Source organism: Xenopus tropicalis, chromosome 10 (genome assembly GCF_000004195.4).
Source record: "Xenopus tropicalis strain Nigerian chromosome 10, UCB_Xtro_10.0, whole genome shotgun sequence".
Lineage (NCBI taxonomy): Eukaryota > Metazoa > Chordata > Amphibia > Anura > Pipidae > Xenopus > Xenopus tropicalis.
The window spans coordinates 28279243-28296642 of NC_030686.2; the positions used below are offsets into that span (position 1 = coordinate 28279243).

The 17400-nt window shown below is 39.4% G+C and overlaps 1 protein-coding gene across 4 annotated transcripts in view; it reads right to left on the reverse strand.

Annotated features, from left to right (window-relative positions):
• slc38a10 (solute carrier family 38 member 10) overlaps positions 1-17400 on the reverse strand; it is a 59559-nt gene that overhangs the window by 19451 nt on the left and 22708 nt on the right. For all 4 annotated transcript variants that reach the window (XM_004916361.4, XM_004916362.4, XM_002940088.5 and 1 more), the window contains exons 7-11: positions 13828-13930; positions 13058-13240; positions 12819-12930; positions 11798-11904; positions 6953-7106 (exon numbers count right to left, since the gene is read on the reverse strand). In XM_004916361.4, coding sequence (XP_004916418.2) covers positions 6953-7106; positions 11798-11904; positions 12819-12930; positions 13058-13240; positions 13828-13930 — 659 coding nt within the window. The remainder of the gene's footprint in view (positions 1-6952; positions 7107-11797; positions 11905-12818; positions 12931-13057; positions 13241-13827; positions 13931-17400) is intronic.

Below are 17400 nucleotides of genomic sequence, written 5' to 3' on the forward strand. Positions count from 1 at the left end.
ACATCTATGAATAAAGATATCACTTCCTGATATAGTCCTGATGACGATCCTATATGGATTGAAACGCGTAGACTTTTTTGTTTAATAAATTATTTTATTTTTATATTGGTCCGTGAGTGCTTTCTTGGAGAAGGTGCATGAACATAGGGTTAGCACCCGGACAGTGGCTACTATTTTGGTGAGTGCCGATATTTGGACTCTGCATAGGCTCCTTGTGAGCTCTGATCGAGCACCCCGTTTTGTATACTATTTTGTTTTGTCTACTAAGCTATTTTTGCCTTTCAACTGATCGGGAGTTGGGGTTGATTCGAGGAAACCGGCTACACTCTGTGAATCTATGGAGGACAGATCGGCCGCCGTCAGTTTTGATGTTGACATCTCGCGAGAGTTCGCCTTTACACAGGAAGATGCGACGCGCATTCTATTCACCGAGTCGGCGGTTGCACAACATGATGGTAAGTTGCCAAGGGATGTATTCAATCGGTTGAACACTCTTAAAAAACGGGAGGTTGATTTTCATTTACACGGGCTATATCTATCAGATTACTATAGACAACGTAAAATCCCAAGGGGATTTCGAATGCGCAACGTACCTACCATAGGGCGCTCCAATGCAGAATTTTGCAGCCGTTGGTGCGGTATTTTGAATAAATGTTCACTCGATCTGATGTTGCTTGTCATAGAGGAATCAGGCAAGGAATTGGGTAAGGTGCGTGCTGACATTGCTGATTTGGAGAGCAAGTCATTGTGTATACTAACTGCTGACCAGTCAGTTAACTGGCTACATAAACTGGAGGTGGGAGTACGACAGTATAAACAGGACCTTATAGCATTCAAACAGGCTAAGGTAATCAAAGTCGATCAGGATTACAAGGACCGGAGGGTCTATGGCTGGCTTATGGGGAGGAATGAGGGTGTGAGGAAAACCAGACGCCATTTTAGGAAAGAGAGGGCTATTTCCACTATAGATAGCTCTGGCGACTCCCCCTCGTCTGACACGGAGGTTACCTGCCCGGCTATTATTAATGACACACAGGAGGGAGCTGGATCTGTTGCTCACACTCAGAATCGTTTTTTGGGAGTAAGCAAAGGAAAAGAAAGCATACCCGGCGTGGGCGTGGCAAATCGAAGGGGCAGACCTCCCAAAAAACCGATACTGTAATATTTAACTTGAGCCAACATGTTCTAACAAAGGGTGAATGTTCTCTTCTCTCACGTGGTTTGTCATTTGTACCAGTGACTAATAATGATCCCTTTGATTTAGAGGTAGATTTATTTAGATTTCAGCGTAAATTAAAGCTGAGGGATCACTTTAAAGATCAGACTAATACACCAAGAGAGAAATTTCGCCCTGTTAGTACTTTTGATCCCCCCAATACAGCAACCTCTATTAGAACTTTTATCAAAAAGGTACAAATGGAAAGTAATGATATTATTGAGCATTCTAGGAAGTTCTTTTCGAACCTAACTATACTTGAGAGGGAGGCTATTAACACTTTGCGCAATGATAAACAACTTATAATCCGCCCTGCTGATAAAGGGGGCGCGATTGTACTCTTAGATTTAATGTATTATAGGGGTGAGTTACTACAACAGCTTTCTGACTCCTTTGTATATGAAAAATTGACAAGTGATCCCACTTCACAGTTTAAGCTTAAACTTGATCTTGAATTGGAACAAGCCATGACAGCTGGTTGGATTAATGAGACATGCCGAAATTTTCTAACGACACAGTTTCCAAAGTGTCCCATTATCTATACCCTCCCTAAGGTGCATAAAGACCCCTTGACTCCTCCTGGTCGCCCTATAATATCAGCCAGAGGGTCTCTTTTTTCAAATGTGGCTCTATACCTTGATAGTTTTTTGCAACCGTTATGTCAGAGGATGAGATCATATTTGGCTGATACTTCAGCGCTATTAGATATTTTGCAACGCTATGATACTTTACCCACTGACACACTATTCGTCACACTTGACGTACGCAATTTGTACACTATCATTCCCCTAGATGAAGGGGTGGCCGCATGTAGACAGGCACTGATGGAGGGATATAAGGGTGTTCCACCTGTTGAATTTTTGATTTCCCTGTTACATTTGGTTCTCACTTGTAACTATTTCAGGTTTGAACAGACTTTTTATTTGCAAAAGACTGGGACGGCGATGGGCTCCAATGTGGCCCCCTCTTATGCAAATTTATACATGGACTCTTTTGAGTGTAATTACATTCTTCCAAAATACACTGATAATTTGCTACTGTATCTTAGGTATATCGATGACATTTTTATAATTTGGCGCGGGGACCACATTGGAGTCGAATCTTTTGTAGCCAGTCTAAATGATTTATCCACTCCAGTGAAATTTACTCTCCATTATGATAAGGAAGCTATAGATTTCTTAGATGTGAGGATTTTTCGTTCTCCTAGCGGCATTGGTACCACGTTATATCGTAAAAGTACGGACCGAAATACTGTCCTTCATGCACATAGTTTTCACCCACCGGCTGTGACTAGGTCTATTCCATATACACAATTTTTAAGAGTGTTCAGGATTAATACTGACCTTGCAACTGCATCACAGCAAGCTAATGACATGCGAGATCGATTTATTGAACGGGGCTACAATTTGGAATTTTTGACCATGGAATTGGAAAAAGCTAAGGCAAACATTTTGGGTGGACGACCTAAGGCTAAAGGTACTGATACCCATACGGACCGTATGGTTTTTGTAAGTAATTTTATTCCCGCTAGCCGTGATATCAATGCAACAATCAAGAAGAATTGGTCCATTTTACAACTGGATTCTAATCTGCCTTTTACCCAGATGCCACCCCCTATGTGCGCTTATAGACGGGGACGCTCTCTACGGGACATGTTAATGGTAACTGATTTGAAACCTGAATTACCAGGTACGTGGTTGAGAACTGGTAAACCTGGATGCTATAGGTGTGGCAACTGTAAGACCTGTGGATGTCTAATTACAGGGGCTACGTTTGCCCACCCACATAATGGGAAGAGATATTTGATCCGTTATAGGCTGAACTGCATGTCAGAATATGTTATATACTGTATTATGTGCCCCTGTGGCCTCTTCTACATTGGAAAATGCATCACCACATTTCGGATAAGGATGAATAATCATAGATCCGTAATCCGTTCGGCTCTGGCAACAGGTAACTCTGATAGCCCACTGGCGAGACACTTTGTACAACAGAGGCATACATTACCAATGTTAAGAGCCATGTTGATAGACCATATCCCCCCCTTGGCACGAGGCGGGGATAGATCTAAGTCCCTGTTACAGAGAGAGGCCCAATGGATTCATAGATTAGATACAATTGCCCCACGGGGCTTGAACGAAATGTTCTCACTCTCCTGTTTCCTATGAGAGAGCACAGTGGACTATACACACGTTTTTTTGCTCAATTAGCCAGAGACGTATGACATTTTGGATTTGCTTTGTGACAACTGGAAGGTTCCTCTGTTGCTGTCTAGCTGGCCATGCTTTCTTGAACTATGATGCCTCCTCTGGAAGTTGGTCTCTTTGAGCTAAATGTGACTTTTAGCATCAAGTACAGTTTACTAGTGAACTTTGTATACCTAATAATAGGTGGAGACAACATCATTCACTTCACTCCTCTACCCTCCATGGATTAATACGAACTAATGTGGGTTCACATGATTTATTATCTTTATTCATAGATGTGTAACAAATGGCGATCATGAGGGATATCAGCTCGGATGGATTGGTGCTGAGTTTGGTGGTATCCGGGGTGTTAATATGATAAAGTTACACATTTTTGTTCAAATGGAATGTCTTTGACCTTTGAGCCACCGGTTTTCTCTTTGATATTTTTAGTACATGATTTTAATATTATAATATATTGATATTTGTCTTATGCATTTATTACATTCGTTTACACTTTATCACTCGTACTATGCCACCTTTGTAAGTTATGGCAATTTTTAATTAGCCACTGATTTATTATATTGTACACTTATATATTGCCATGTTCTGTCTTGTCTTGCGATGTAACACTTGGTTTTAACATTACACATTGGCACTTTCTCTTTATGAGACTTATGATAACTAGATATTTGCACATTTTTTATCTTCATGTCCCTAGTAGGGACATTATCACTGGAACTATATTACATGATTTTGATGGTTAAAATGGGTCTGATATGGGTGGCATATCGCTTAGCTATTATACATAGCGATTTACTATGAGATTTTATATTGACTTTGCACTTAATGGGTTAATTGTGTTTTAAATTGCCTCTATGCACTGATTGGATCATGTTTGTATTTAACCGTGCACCTCACTTCCTGATATAGTCCTGATGACGATCCTATATGGATTGAAACGCGTAGACTTTTTTGTTTAATAAATTATTTTATTTTTATATTGGTCCGTGAGTGCTTTCTTGGAGAAGGTATATATATATATATATATATATATATATATATATATATATATATATATAAATAAAAATCTGCAGTTTAACTGACAGCTTATAATGCTCAGCCACTATAGCTTTCCTGTAAAGCTGTTCAATAGCAGCAGTGTGCATTTTAGCCATATTTGCGTGTCAGACTAAAATAATAATGCAGAATTTGTTTAAAGGAGAAGGTAAGTCATTTTGACATTTTACTGCCAATAGATTAAGCACATTAGTGCCACCTAGAACACTATATTTATTCGCAGTAAGCTTTACCATCCCAGACTAAAGAGCCCCCTTCATTTGTTGAGAATAACAGCTGCCATTTTAGCTAGCTCTCCATGCTGCAGGTAGCCTAGATCTCACATTCTGATGTAGGATGGGGTGTGAATTCTTATGGGAGGAGGGAGTAGGAGAAGGGAAAGAGGAAAGATCTGCGCAGACTCCAGCCCTGGGAATTAAAGATTTTTCTGAGAGAGAAAGCCAGATACTGAAGAACATGTTTACACAAAAGAAGACCAGAAATACTGTGTTTCTTTTGATAGAGGGCTCAGTGCAGCTTTTCTGTGAGTGCTTATGGCTGTATTTACATAGACCTTTCTGATAAAGCTTACTTTTTTTTAGTTTTTAGTTCCTTCTCTTTTAAGCTACCAACACTGATAGAAAGATTGCTTTTCATTGTGCAAGGGAGCCCTGCATGCATAGGCGGATTTTCAATAAGGCTTGGGGAGGCTAAGCCTCCCCAAACCTGCTCTGGCACCCTAAAAATAAAAAAATAAAATAAAAAAACCTGGCTCCGTTTCTGCGCTGTCCTGCAAATCTTCTCCTGTCCCTGCAAGCTCCGGGTTCTGCTCTAATCAGCTGTGCTCTGATTGGATCTTTCTTCTTGTACATTCTCCAATCAGAGCACAGCTTTCTTGACAGACAGTAAAATTGACCAATCAAGACACAGATGCAGACAGGGATCGGGAAATTTTGCAAACTGCAGAAATGAAGACTTAAAAAAGAAGAATCTGCAGACTGTAAGTTTACCCATGAACCAGCTTTGAACTTTCATCCCACAGGTACTATACTGTATATGTTCTAAAGACTGACCCACTAGCTGGAATTAAATTGTTTTTTGTCATCTGACATTTATAATATCCCTATCCCCTACCCTAACAGATGGAGGGTAAGTTAATTTTCCCCCCTGACAAAGCTCATTGTGCTTTTATATATTTGTTATGGTTTTTTGCACATTCTATTTTTTTTTTACTTTTGTCATTGTTTTTTTAATTTATAGTAAGTTACAGTGGGGCCAATGCTGTGTATCAGTGCCAGTGTTATAGTGCCAGGGCCTGAATATCTGCCCTCAGTACCCACTGCTCCTCATGGCATATAATGTGCTGGGTTTGTATATAAAGTCTGCGTCTCACTGTATATAATGTGCCTGGGATGTCAGTACCTGCTGCCTCACTTTCTATAAAGCTAACCTAAACACATCTAATGGGGAGGTTCACTTTTAAGTTAACTTGTAGTATATTATAGAATGGCCTATTCCTAGCAACTTTGCAATTGGTCTTCCTAGTTAATTTTATATAGTTTTTAAATAATTTGCCTTTTGCTTCTGCCTCTTTCCAGCTTTCAAATGAGGGTCACTGACCAAAAAGTATTGCTCTGTGAAGCTACAGTTTTATTTTTCCATGCAGCCCCTTAACTATTCATATTCCCATCTCCTGTTTAAACCACTACCTGGTATATAAGACCCTAGCAACCAGATAGCTGAAAATACCAAATGGAGAGCTGCTGAACAAAAAGCTAAATAACCGAAAAACCATTAAAAATAAAAAAGAGGACCAATTGCAAATTGTCTCAGAATATCAGTGTCTACATCATATTAAAAGTTAATTTAAAGGTGAACTACCCCTTTAACCTAACTGAACACAAATGTATAGAGAACCCCTAACAGAAGAGCACATATGAATGCTTTTACATCCTAAGCATTTTAGGGTTAAAAAAATCCCCCCCACCCGCACTTTTGCACAGTATCCCTGGGAGTCGGTGGGAACTGCCAGAGGTAGTTGGGAGGTTAATTTTTTACACCAGCAGTGAATCCACTAAGTGTCACATTAGCTGTAGGTCAGTCTGTGTATGGGCCATCTTTAGCCTCCCCAAACAAAAAAGTCACCCTCCGCCTATGCCTGCATGGGAATTCAAATGACCAAATCTCTCAGGTGACCTTTGCTAGTTGCATGGGCCAGCCAGTTTTCTGTTACAAACATTGTTGTGTCTCCACGGATATTACTAGTGCCCCCTACGACATTACTCTGCTACCAAAACAAGCAAGCCTTGACTTTTACACCTTTGATGCTGCGCGTGATTCTCCTCATTAAGTAAAATGTATCTTTTATCGAGCTATAACATAGCAAATGCATAAATGGCACTAACGCACAAGGGGCTAGACTTGAGCAAAGAGTATCCATGTAGTATTATGTCGCGCATGTCAGTACATTATGAAGCATTCCATGCTTTACCTGAAATCTGAGATTGAATTTCCTCAAGATCAGACTTTCCCTCCTTTAGATCCTCTCTCTCCAGCACCTCCGGTTTGATTTTTTGCTCCTCGGTCACAGTCAATGTAGCATAAGTGCTGATCACCAGAATCACAAGTCCTACTCCCAGGATAAACTGTGCAGAAGAAAATAGATTATAGTTTTTTTTTTTTTGTTTTTTTGCAATGTCACAAAAACACAAGCCACATTACATTCGTAAAAAATTTTGAATGGTGTCAATGTTACTGTAACTGAAAGCAGTACTTTTCTGTACATTTCTGCAGCGCTGGTTCTGTCTCTTGAAACAATGTAGCAGAATTGTGTCTTGTGTGCTTCTTTACAGTATCAGCTGGCGGCTACTCTGTGTTTCAAGTCCACAATAAGCAGAATCCTCGTGCTTTCTCCTAAGAGGGAACCTGTTCTTCCCCTGGTAAAATCTCTATGATGACTGCCTGGTAATCAAATGAAATCTCACAAAACCCTACTGTATCATTCAAAGCGGCCTGGGGTGGCAATATCCTTAGACACTAGGTGAACAGATTCAGACGTTGCGGAAACATGCAGAAAAAAAAAAACATCTTACGGGTGAATTCACATTTGCCTCCATTTTGTGCCTGTATGTTATCCACCTACTTAGACTATAAGATCTAATTAGCAGGGACTTCGTTCCTAGTGTCTCTTGCCATGGCACTTAGGGGCTGATTTATCAATGGTCAAATTTTTTTTCGGCAATTCATATTTTTAACTTTAAAAAATACTAATTTTTATTTGTTATGTGTCAAAACTGTAAAAACGAGTCCATCTAAAAGCTTACAAGGTCCATGGGAGCTGTCCTAGGCGGATATTTCACTTGGAGCTATTATATTTTTTTGAGCTATAGTGATGTAAAGTTCACAGTTCGAGACATTTTTGTGTTTTTGCGCCTGTGTTTTTTTTTCTAAATAAGGAAACATGGTGCTTTTTAAAAATGTGAGTTTAGTCAGGTTTAAAAAACACCTTTAAAATTACACAAATTGGAATTTTGATAAATCTGTCCCTTAAACTTTATATATATATTTATACGTATTTATGTATGTTATTATTATACATTTATCTTCCCTGTATGTACTTTTCTAAATTGTACAGTGCTGTTCCTAACAGTACTTTATAAAGTTATATATACACACACACACACACTTAATGTAAATTAGAAATATGTTCAGAATGAGAGCACACCCATTGGAAAAATTATGCTTGTGACCGCTGGGTTTCCCCTTGCTACAGGTCTGGGGATCTGCACCCAGACTATTGGATCAGTGTGGTAAGCTGCCATGAAAAACTTTGGTTTATGCGATTTTTTTTTTTTTTTTTTTAAAAAGCTAGTGGGGGCAAGGCACCTGGACTAATTTTATGAAGGTGTGAGCAAACGTTTATTAACGATTATTAACGAGTAGCTTAGAGCAAGCTTTTAATATCTGTAGTTTCTTTTACTAGGAAGAATTGTATTTTTGTGTTTACACCCCCTTTACACAGATGCCTGAATGGGATAGGCACATGAGTGAATGATACCTTCATTACTTGCTTGTAGCTCTCAGCTCTTTATCTATAAACAGGAAGCAGCTTTTCCCATACATTTCCTGGAGCATGGCTGACCTTGCACAGGATGTACAACAACAATTTTTGTCCTCAGACTGTTGTTGACCTCATTTTGTTAGAGATGGGGACAATCCCTTTGGTCCAGCAACCTTGACTAATCATACATTTTTCTCTACTGCTTGAGCTATAGCTGATCAGCAGGATGAAAGGGTTAACAGAATGCTTTGGTTGGTTGGTAGAGAAGAAAGACACTCCCTGACCTATGGTAGAGCCTGGACAAGCTGGACAAACTGTGACCTGACCTAGATTTCCAAACACTGTGTAATATTTCCCTTTTGCCTGGTTTTCTGTGAGTCCTACAGTCTGAGCTCAGCTGTGCCCGGGCCTGTGTGTGTGTGTATGTGTGTGTATAGAGGGAAATTAAGGTCACTGTAACACAAAGGCACTTTCAGCTCTAAAGGCTGCGCCTGCTGGGAGAACAGCATTAGCTGCCTCCTGACCAGGACATGATGCTTGGAGTAATCTGCATGATAAACCCTACAGTCTAAGCGATTCTGACAAGCTCTCACAGCCTGCAGTTACAACATTCTCACCAGAAATAAACATCACACGTAGACAACTAAATGCTCTTAGTTGCCACTTTATTCATTTACACCATTAAATATGGTAACTTTGCATGAAAAATAACCTACACAAAAAGCTTCTTTCCCGTCAACTGTCCAGATACAATCAGTGACATTCTTCAGATTATTACACAGTTGGGTAACTGACCTAGAACAAAACATTGTTCTGGAGCAGGGACCATTTAAAGGGAAATCTAACCAGCTAATAATTGCCTTTGCAATCACATTATATTTCTATAAAAAAAAAAGAAAATGGCACCGAGTTTAGATTGTTCTTTTTCAAATGGATTTTTAGTAGCAGCTACTTGTTACAGCTACTAAACACCAGAAAATACCCTGTCATAGACAATACTGAGAATTGCCTCTGCTAAAACACACGTTGAGGCGATTATCAGTAAATAATCAGTATTGTCTATTTTAGTAGCCACAACAACTAGCTGCTACTTTAATTCAACAGCGAACTTCCCCTTTAGATTGAGAATGGGGGCAATGCTTAGGGGTTTTTTTTTTTACTGGGAACAGTGGAACTGCACACTTTTATAATATGGTTAACTGAGCAAACTTGCAGTTGTTAGTTTACACACTGATAGTTACATAGGGTTGAAAAAAGACCAGAGTCCATCAAGTTCAACCCTTCCAAGTAAACCCAGCACACACAACCTATACTGACCCATCTATACACTCACATACATAAACTATATATACAAACATTAATACTAACTGTAGATATTAAAATCACAATAGCCTTGGATACTATGCTTGTTCAAGAACTCATCCAGGCCCCTCTTATAGGCATTAATAAAATCTGCCATTACCACATCACTAGGAAGGGCATTCCACAACCTCACTGCCCTCACTGTGAAAAACCCCCTACGCTGCTTCAAATGGAAGCTCTGTTCCTCTAATCTAAAGGGGGGGCCTCTGGTGCGCTGATCGCTTTTATGGGAAAAAAGAACATCCCCCAACTGCCTATAATCCCCTCTAATGTACTTGTACAGAGTAATCATGTCCCCTCGCAAGCGCATCTTTTCCAGAGAAAACAACCCCAACCTCGACAGTCTAACCTCATAGCTTAAATCTTCCATCCCCTTTACCAGTTTAGTTGCAGTCTCTGCACTCTCTCCAGCTCATTAATATCCTTCTTAAGGACTGGAGACTGATAGAAAAAGAAAGGGGACACGCACCTCCTTACTTCACTGGCACTTCCATTATATATAAATATACACACACACACACACACACACTAGTATTTTTATCTTTACAAAGTTACAGGGAACACTTACAGTTCCACAGACAAATAATAAAAGTGATATTTTTTTGTTAGAATTCAGAGTCTCTATCTCTAAACTGCCTGCCATAAAGTTAAGGGATGACTGCTTTGATTTTGCGCGGAAGGTTGCACATGAGTACATGGAATTACATTTCCCTATGGAACCACAAATGTGGACTATAATACTTTCAAAATAAACATTTTTATAAAATAAAAAAAACTTTCCTAAACACAGGCTCCAAAATATATTTTATTTACAACTGATGTACAGACCCTTTAACATTGCCTGAAATGATTAGAAGTCTTAAAAAACACCAGGGGGGGCTTGTGTATCTATACACTTTAGAATGTTTACTATTATAGCAGGGGGGCAAGAATAATTCAGTCTTTCAAATCTAAACAAGGAAGTTTCATTTTGTTACTCAATTATCCAAATTTGCTATTTTTTTTTTTTTTACTTCTTAAGACCCTGAGTAAATAGATGGCAGATCCATGACAAGTAAATGAGGCATATCAGGAAACATAGCTTTATCAACCAGCTTATGTCTAAGCTTGTATTAACACATTAAAGCATTTATGTATTGAAGAACTGCAGATTTAAATTGCCAGTAAAACCATTTGTTCCATTAGACTGGGACCACACTATAGAAAAATACAATAACAAGACAGAATTATCCTTTAAGCATCCTGGGACAGGAAACGTTATTTGTTAAATATTTCTTCCCTGTGCCGTATACTTTTAAGTATATTCAGCCCTGTGTTCCTTATGCCTATACAGTAGCAGTCAGTGCAGAAATAGTTTTTAAAGGATTAGAAGGACTGTTCTTCTATGGAAACTTCAGAGATATCATGGTTACTAACTGAATCCCTAAAAATGTGATTAGACAAGGCCCAGATGAAGGCCCAGAGATCCCAGAGTCTCTCACAAGTGACTACATCAACAGTAAATCAGGACAGTCTGTGAATGATACAGCATTTATAGGGGCACATTTCCTCTTCACACTGGACATTTGCACTTTTCAACTTCCGTTTGCCTGTGTGGATTCTCACTTCCCTCCTCCTCCTCCTCGCTCAGCTTCCTAACTGAGCCAGCCATGGAGCAGGGCTTCCTGCCTGCCATAATTAACAACTCGTTGGCAGAATTATAAGGCGTTGGCTGGCCAGTAATAACATCTGGCCTACAAAGGTTGTTAAGTGTTGAGATTGTATTTAGAATGTTGCTCTGCATTGTTATAATGCTCTACTTTGTTCTGCTAATGGAAGCTGCTGTGAGAGCTTCTTAATCCAAATAGAGCCTTCCAGTAACAATATGTACAAGGGTATTAAAAGGGCAGGGTCTAGAGATGATGTTTGAGTTACCTGTGAAGTAAGGCCTTTCTTGTGGATCTTCTTATAGATGAGAGCTGGGCATATTAAGCAAATCAAACTTCCCATAGTCGCTCCTGTGAGACCCAGAATTGTCTCCACTGAGTAAGAAATGAAATAGCTATTATGTTTTTATAGTTACTTGTTAACTTGTTTTTATTGAAGTGCATTTGTTATCAGCTCTGCTCTCATCTTTGTTCTGTTATCTAAGAAAACCCCCACATTTTATTGTGTTCAATGGATCATTCAATAACATATAAAAATAAAGTTTTCTAGAAATAATGCAGATTTCTTTTTTTACTAACTGAAAATTTGCTTAATTAAAGCAAACCAGCAGTCCCCTGTAAATAAGCAAAGCCTTCCCTTTCCTCAGCTACAGCCTGTTATTTTAGATCAGAAGCATCTCATAAAGAGGCTTCTCAGAAGACTGTTGCTAATTAGTTTTGACCTTGTTCGGTAGGACAGGAAGTAGAATGTATAAGGGCTCTGGCACACGGGGAGATTAGTTGCCCCCGACAAATCTCCCTTGTCATGGGCGACTAATCTTCCCGAACTACCATCCCACCGGCAACTTACATTTTCGCCGGTGGGATGGTAGTTCGGGGAGATTAGTCGCCATTTGTCGCGGGCGACTTATCTCCCCATGTGCCAGAGCCCAAATGCATTAAAACAATGAGCAAAAAGCATGTTTAAAACAAACCATACTCTGTAAAGGAATTTGGAAAAAGGAAGTAGTGTCTCTAAGCTTAAAGAGTCTTCTGTTGCACTGTTGTACAGTGTTATCTGGAGAGTAGATTTCTATGAAACATGCTGTTTCTATGAAACAATCTGTTTGGTAGATGATTGGATCAGCAGATAAAGATATTTAGCCTGCTAAAAGAACAAATCTTGGCCTGTATCATCCATGTGTTAAGCCAATGATCTAACTAGTTATCCTTTGACTGGTGCGCAACCAGTTTTAACTACAGCTTCCCCTAACAATCTCTCTAAATACATTATCCTTTATTTTACCTACCATTTGGTATGAGTATGCCGCCCAGCATAGTACCAAACACCACAACCAGTGTAAGGACTTTAAATCGTAATGGTGGCATATATCCTCCTGCTGTAAATGTCCCATCCTTTTGCTGCAGAAAAACAAAATAAAATATAAACATGGGGGACAGAACCTCTGAACAAAATGGGTTCACTAATTCTCATTTGTGTCTTGCAAAACTGTGTTATATTTATCTTTACAATTCTGCCATGACTCACCTGCTGCTCGAATAAAAGTGTGTTCAAGGCTTGTCTACAAGGCAGGATCATCATTGGGAAACCAACTGCTACCGACATCATGAAACCAACTCTGATCATCTCCGTCACCAGATTGGAGGGGAAGTTTACCAGCACATTCCCAGCAATGCTTTCAGTAAAGCTAACATAACCAAAGAAGCCAACCTGGGAAAAAGATACAAAATCAGACTTACACTGAGGGACAGCAATGATAAGACCCAAACCAGTCCCAAACCTACTGGGAACTGCATTCATTCCACTGTCTGATGGGATAGTAGCAGGAAATCATAAAAGCTTTTAAGAAGGCTGTCTGACTCAAATTTACTGTGCTCCCATCATTTTTTGTTAGAAACCTTATAGTTTCCTCAAATTCTTACTAAAGCAAGAGATACTATAGCAAGAGTTACAATTTTACAATCCTCCATGACAGTTTTCTCAAAATGTTATATTGAGATGTTTATATCTTTAAATTGTACACTAAACACACACAGTATGACTGCCAATATATTTTTCTAAGCTAATTAGGTAACTAATCTTTGATCATGGTTTTTCATAATTTTTATTAAAAAGAGAAAAAAAGAGATTTATAGAAATCAGTTTTTTTTTTTTTTTTTTTTTTTTTTTTATAATACTGGCATATAAAGGTTATCCCGTTAGCATCAGAAGAAACAAAGAACCAGTAATTTAATAAGTAATTTAAATGACTGTCATAGTGACCAATATTGTGATTTTGCTTTTATCAAGCCTCTTACCGTTATGTAGAATGTGGTCACCACGTTCAAGGATAAAGCAAAGATGGAACTCATTATTTTAACGGATGGTTCATCCAGGCTGTCGTACGTGGGCAGAACTTGGCTGGGGAAATCATAACACAGGTCTAAGCACAGTACAGGTCGAGGAAACAATGAGCAACTTACATAAAGGACAACAGTAAATGCTTTTATGTTATGCTGTAAATAAAAAAGGAGAGTGATGTTCAGGAGCACCTGGAAAAACATGGGATGTGCTATTTCAAGGGGATGAAACAAGTCCAGAAATTGTTATTAATATCGGTTCCATAGTCTTCCTGTCCTGTCTGTGGCCTGAATTAAAATCCCAAATTTAAGGACCATACCAAGGATTTATAAGCAACAAGGACAAGGGAAAAACATCAAAGATCTGCTACCAGCTTACACTGGCCAACCGCCTAAATATCTACTAGTTAGGCAACGTCACCAGACAAGCAGGTCTTTGCCCTACTAAGTGACTCACATGCGAGACCAAGCTGGGATAATCCAATTACTTGTCCCCTGGATAAACAGGATCATACTGTGTGCCAGCCCCATAGATAACTGGACAACTGGCCCCATATATGAGCCAATAAGTTACTGAAAGGGACCACCTACACTTTCTCTATGTGGCCTCAAGTGGGCAGGTGAGTAACTTATTGCAGTCAATACTTGGGCAGTGGGGACCTAAAAATGCATGTTGGACCACAAAGTTGCTGCTCAAAAACTTGTCTGGCAGCTGGACTGTCATTTTGGCAGTCAAGTGCATTAAAGGGGTTGTTCACCTTCATGCTGCACAACTCAGTATAGTCATAGATATGTTCCCCCCAAGCTTGGCAAATAGTGTCTCAACCTAAATACTTTACATAGTAAATGAAAAAAAATGCACATTAACAGTGATCTCAGGTTAATTCACAGGCAGGCTGCTTTAGATAGAGAAGAGTGGGAGGAGCAGAAATTCATTTAGCACCTCTTTGCCCTTACTTTATTTTAATTGGCCAATTGTTGTTGCAGCCATATGACTGCTATATCAGAAACTTGCAATATAAATTAGTTATGACTGGCAGAGTTAGCGACCATTAAAGGAGAAGGAAAGGTTTAATCAATGGGGGTGCCAAAATGTTAGGTACCCCCCAGTGACTTTAATCGCTTACCTTTTACCCCGGGCTGGTGCTCCAGCCTCTGCGGATGAGTGTCTCCCCTTCCTTCTTGTCTTTGTGCCGCTTGTGCATTCGCAGTAAAGTGAAAAGCCAACCTTTAACAAAAAAGCTGCCTTTTTCACTCTACTGCGCATGCGCCGGCCCTGGGATTCAGATGACAGGAGAAATAAGGAAGAGGAAACACTCGCTCGCAGCTACACCAGGCTGGTGTGGTTTTCTGCTAATAGGAGCACCAGCCTGGGGTAAAAGGTAAGTGATAAAATTCACAGGGGGTGTGATTTTTACCTCCTTTAAACTTGACTACAACTCTTCATACACTTGATCTCAGAGTGAAGAAAGGAAACAATGCAAAAAATTATGTGCAGAGAATTACAGTTGCACCTTCAGGTTGTTGATTGTCAAGTTGCAAACAGGATCTGTTGCTTCCCCCTATGCCATACCCCCAGCACCTACTATAGTTGCACCACTGGTTACATCACTCCTCAACCACTCTTCTTCAATCCCTTCACCTGAAAGACATACTTGGGCTGCGGTTCAGAGCTACACTGGTTTGCATGGCAGGGCAGACTGAACAATAAATCCTGCCCCTTCATTTGTTCGAAGATCAATCATTTTTACAAACTTGTTAGGGAACAAATGCTTAACTGTCAAACAGATAAAGTATGCAGAAGTTTTGGGTTACATCCTCAGTGTGTCTCCTGGGACACAGCAGAACGGCCCAAAGTGGAGCCGCCGGTGGCTGCTTTACGCGCTGCAGAGGATAAGGCAGGTACAGAAGAAAAGACATTGCCAAACTGTGCTCCCTATTTTACTTCTGTTAAACATAAATCATTCTGCTTCTTGGAGTTAGTCACTGCAGCAGTGTGTGTTCCGATGTTCCGACTGACTTCATACAGTGCTAATTAGCAAATAGGAGGACAGGGAGGCTACAGTACAAATTCTATTACTGCCCTCACTCTGCCTTACGTAGGTTGGCGTACACTCCTGCAAACAAGTGATGGAAGGGGGTGGGCGACCCCTACATCATATACAGGACTTGTCACTGAGAGCAACTGCAACATTACAGGTCATTATATTAGTAACAGCTGAGATTTTTTAATGTATATATATTAGAAGTTTAATTCTTTTTACATCATTTGGTATATATTTGTATAAAAGTGAACCATCCCTTTAAACGCCCTGCTTGCAATTTAGGGCTCATAAACTAGCTGCTTTCAGTGCCCTGCATAATCTGACTTAGACATTGATATTCTGAGGCAATTTGCAAATGGTTTGCATTTTTTATTATGTTATTGTTGTTTTTTAATTATATAGTTTATTGCTTAGTAGCTCTCCAGTTCTGAATTTAAGCAGCTGGTTGCTAGGATCTTGTTTACCTTAGCAACCAGGCAGTGCTTTGAATGAGAGACTGGAATATAAATACAAGAGGGACTAAAGAGAAAGATAAGTAACAAATGATGAGTAACAATAACAATAAAATTGCAGCCGCACAGAGTAGTATTTTAGTTGACAGGGTTAGTGACCCCCCCATGTGAAAGCTGGAAATATATAAAAGATGAAGGCACATAAGTAAAAAAAAAAAAAAAAAAAATTATAAAAAAAATAATGAAGACCAATTGCAAAGTAGCTAGTAATAGTGGTACATTCTTTAAAATACTAGATTAGGTGAACCACCCCTTTAAGCCACCTATAGATCTTCTCAGTAGTAGTATTTCCATATTTGCCATAATGTATTTATGATTAGTTAATACTTAATCAAAAGAAACATCAAGATAAATACTAATATAACAAAGCCAGAAACAAGGATTGTAGAGGGTTTCTTTGTCAGCGACGTAAGTTATTTAAACTCCTCCCTTCTTTTGAGCCTACAGGGAAACCGTTTCCTTGGTTAGATTTAGATGAGCTCAAATTAAAGAGGGCAAAGGGAAAAAGCAACAAAACTATGACTTAACCTGCACTAGTTCTGGTGCAAATACACAAAACAAATATCTGTATATGCAGTATCCCCTTAAATGGCAAGATCAGAAAAAGTGCAAATAAACAGATGTATGCCAAACTGAAAAGCGTCAAAAATGAAAGCTTCCACTGATGGAAGATTCTTGAGCTTGTACTTGAGCCGGCAGCACACAGATTCGAATAGGCGTCAACCCCCTTCTACTTACTTCATGCGATGCAAACTAATTATGAGAGCTGGATGCACAAAGCAAAAAATTGATGGCAATGTTTGTGACCCTTTCATCCTCCCACTAAAGCAACATCTTGCTTGGTAATTTATACTGCTGAAACTCTTGCACAGCAATACATTTATTTTATGTGCCCTCCTCCCCTGCTATTCTCCTGGCCTTGAAAGCCAACCCGTGATATTAACAACTCATTATCAAAGTGTTAGAAAATCTAT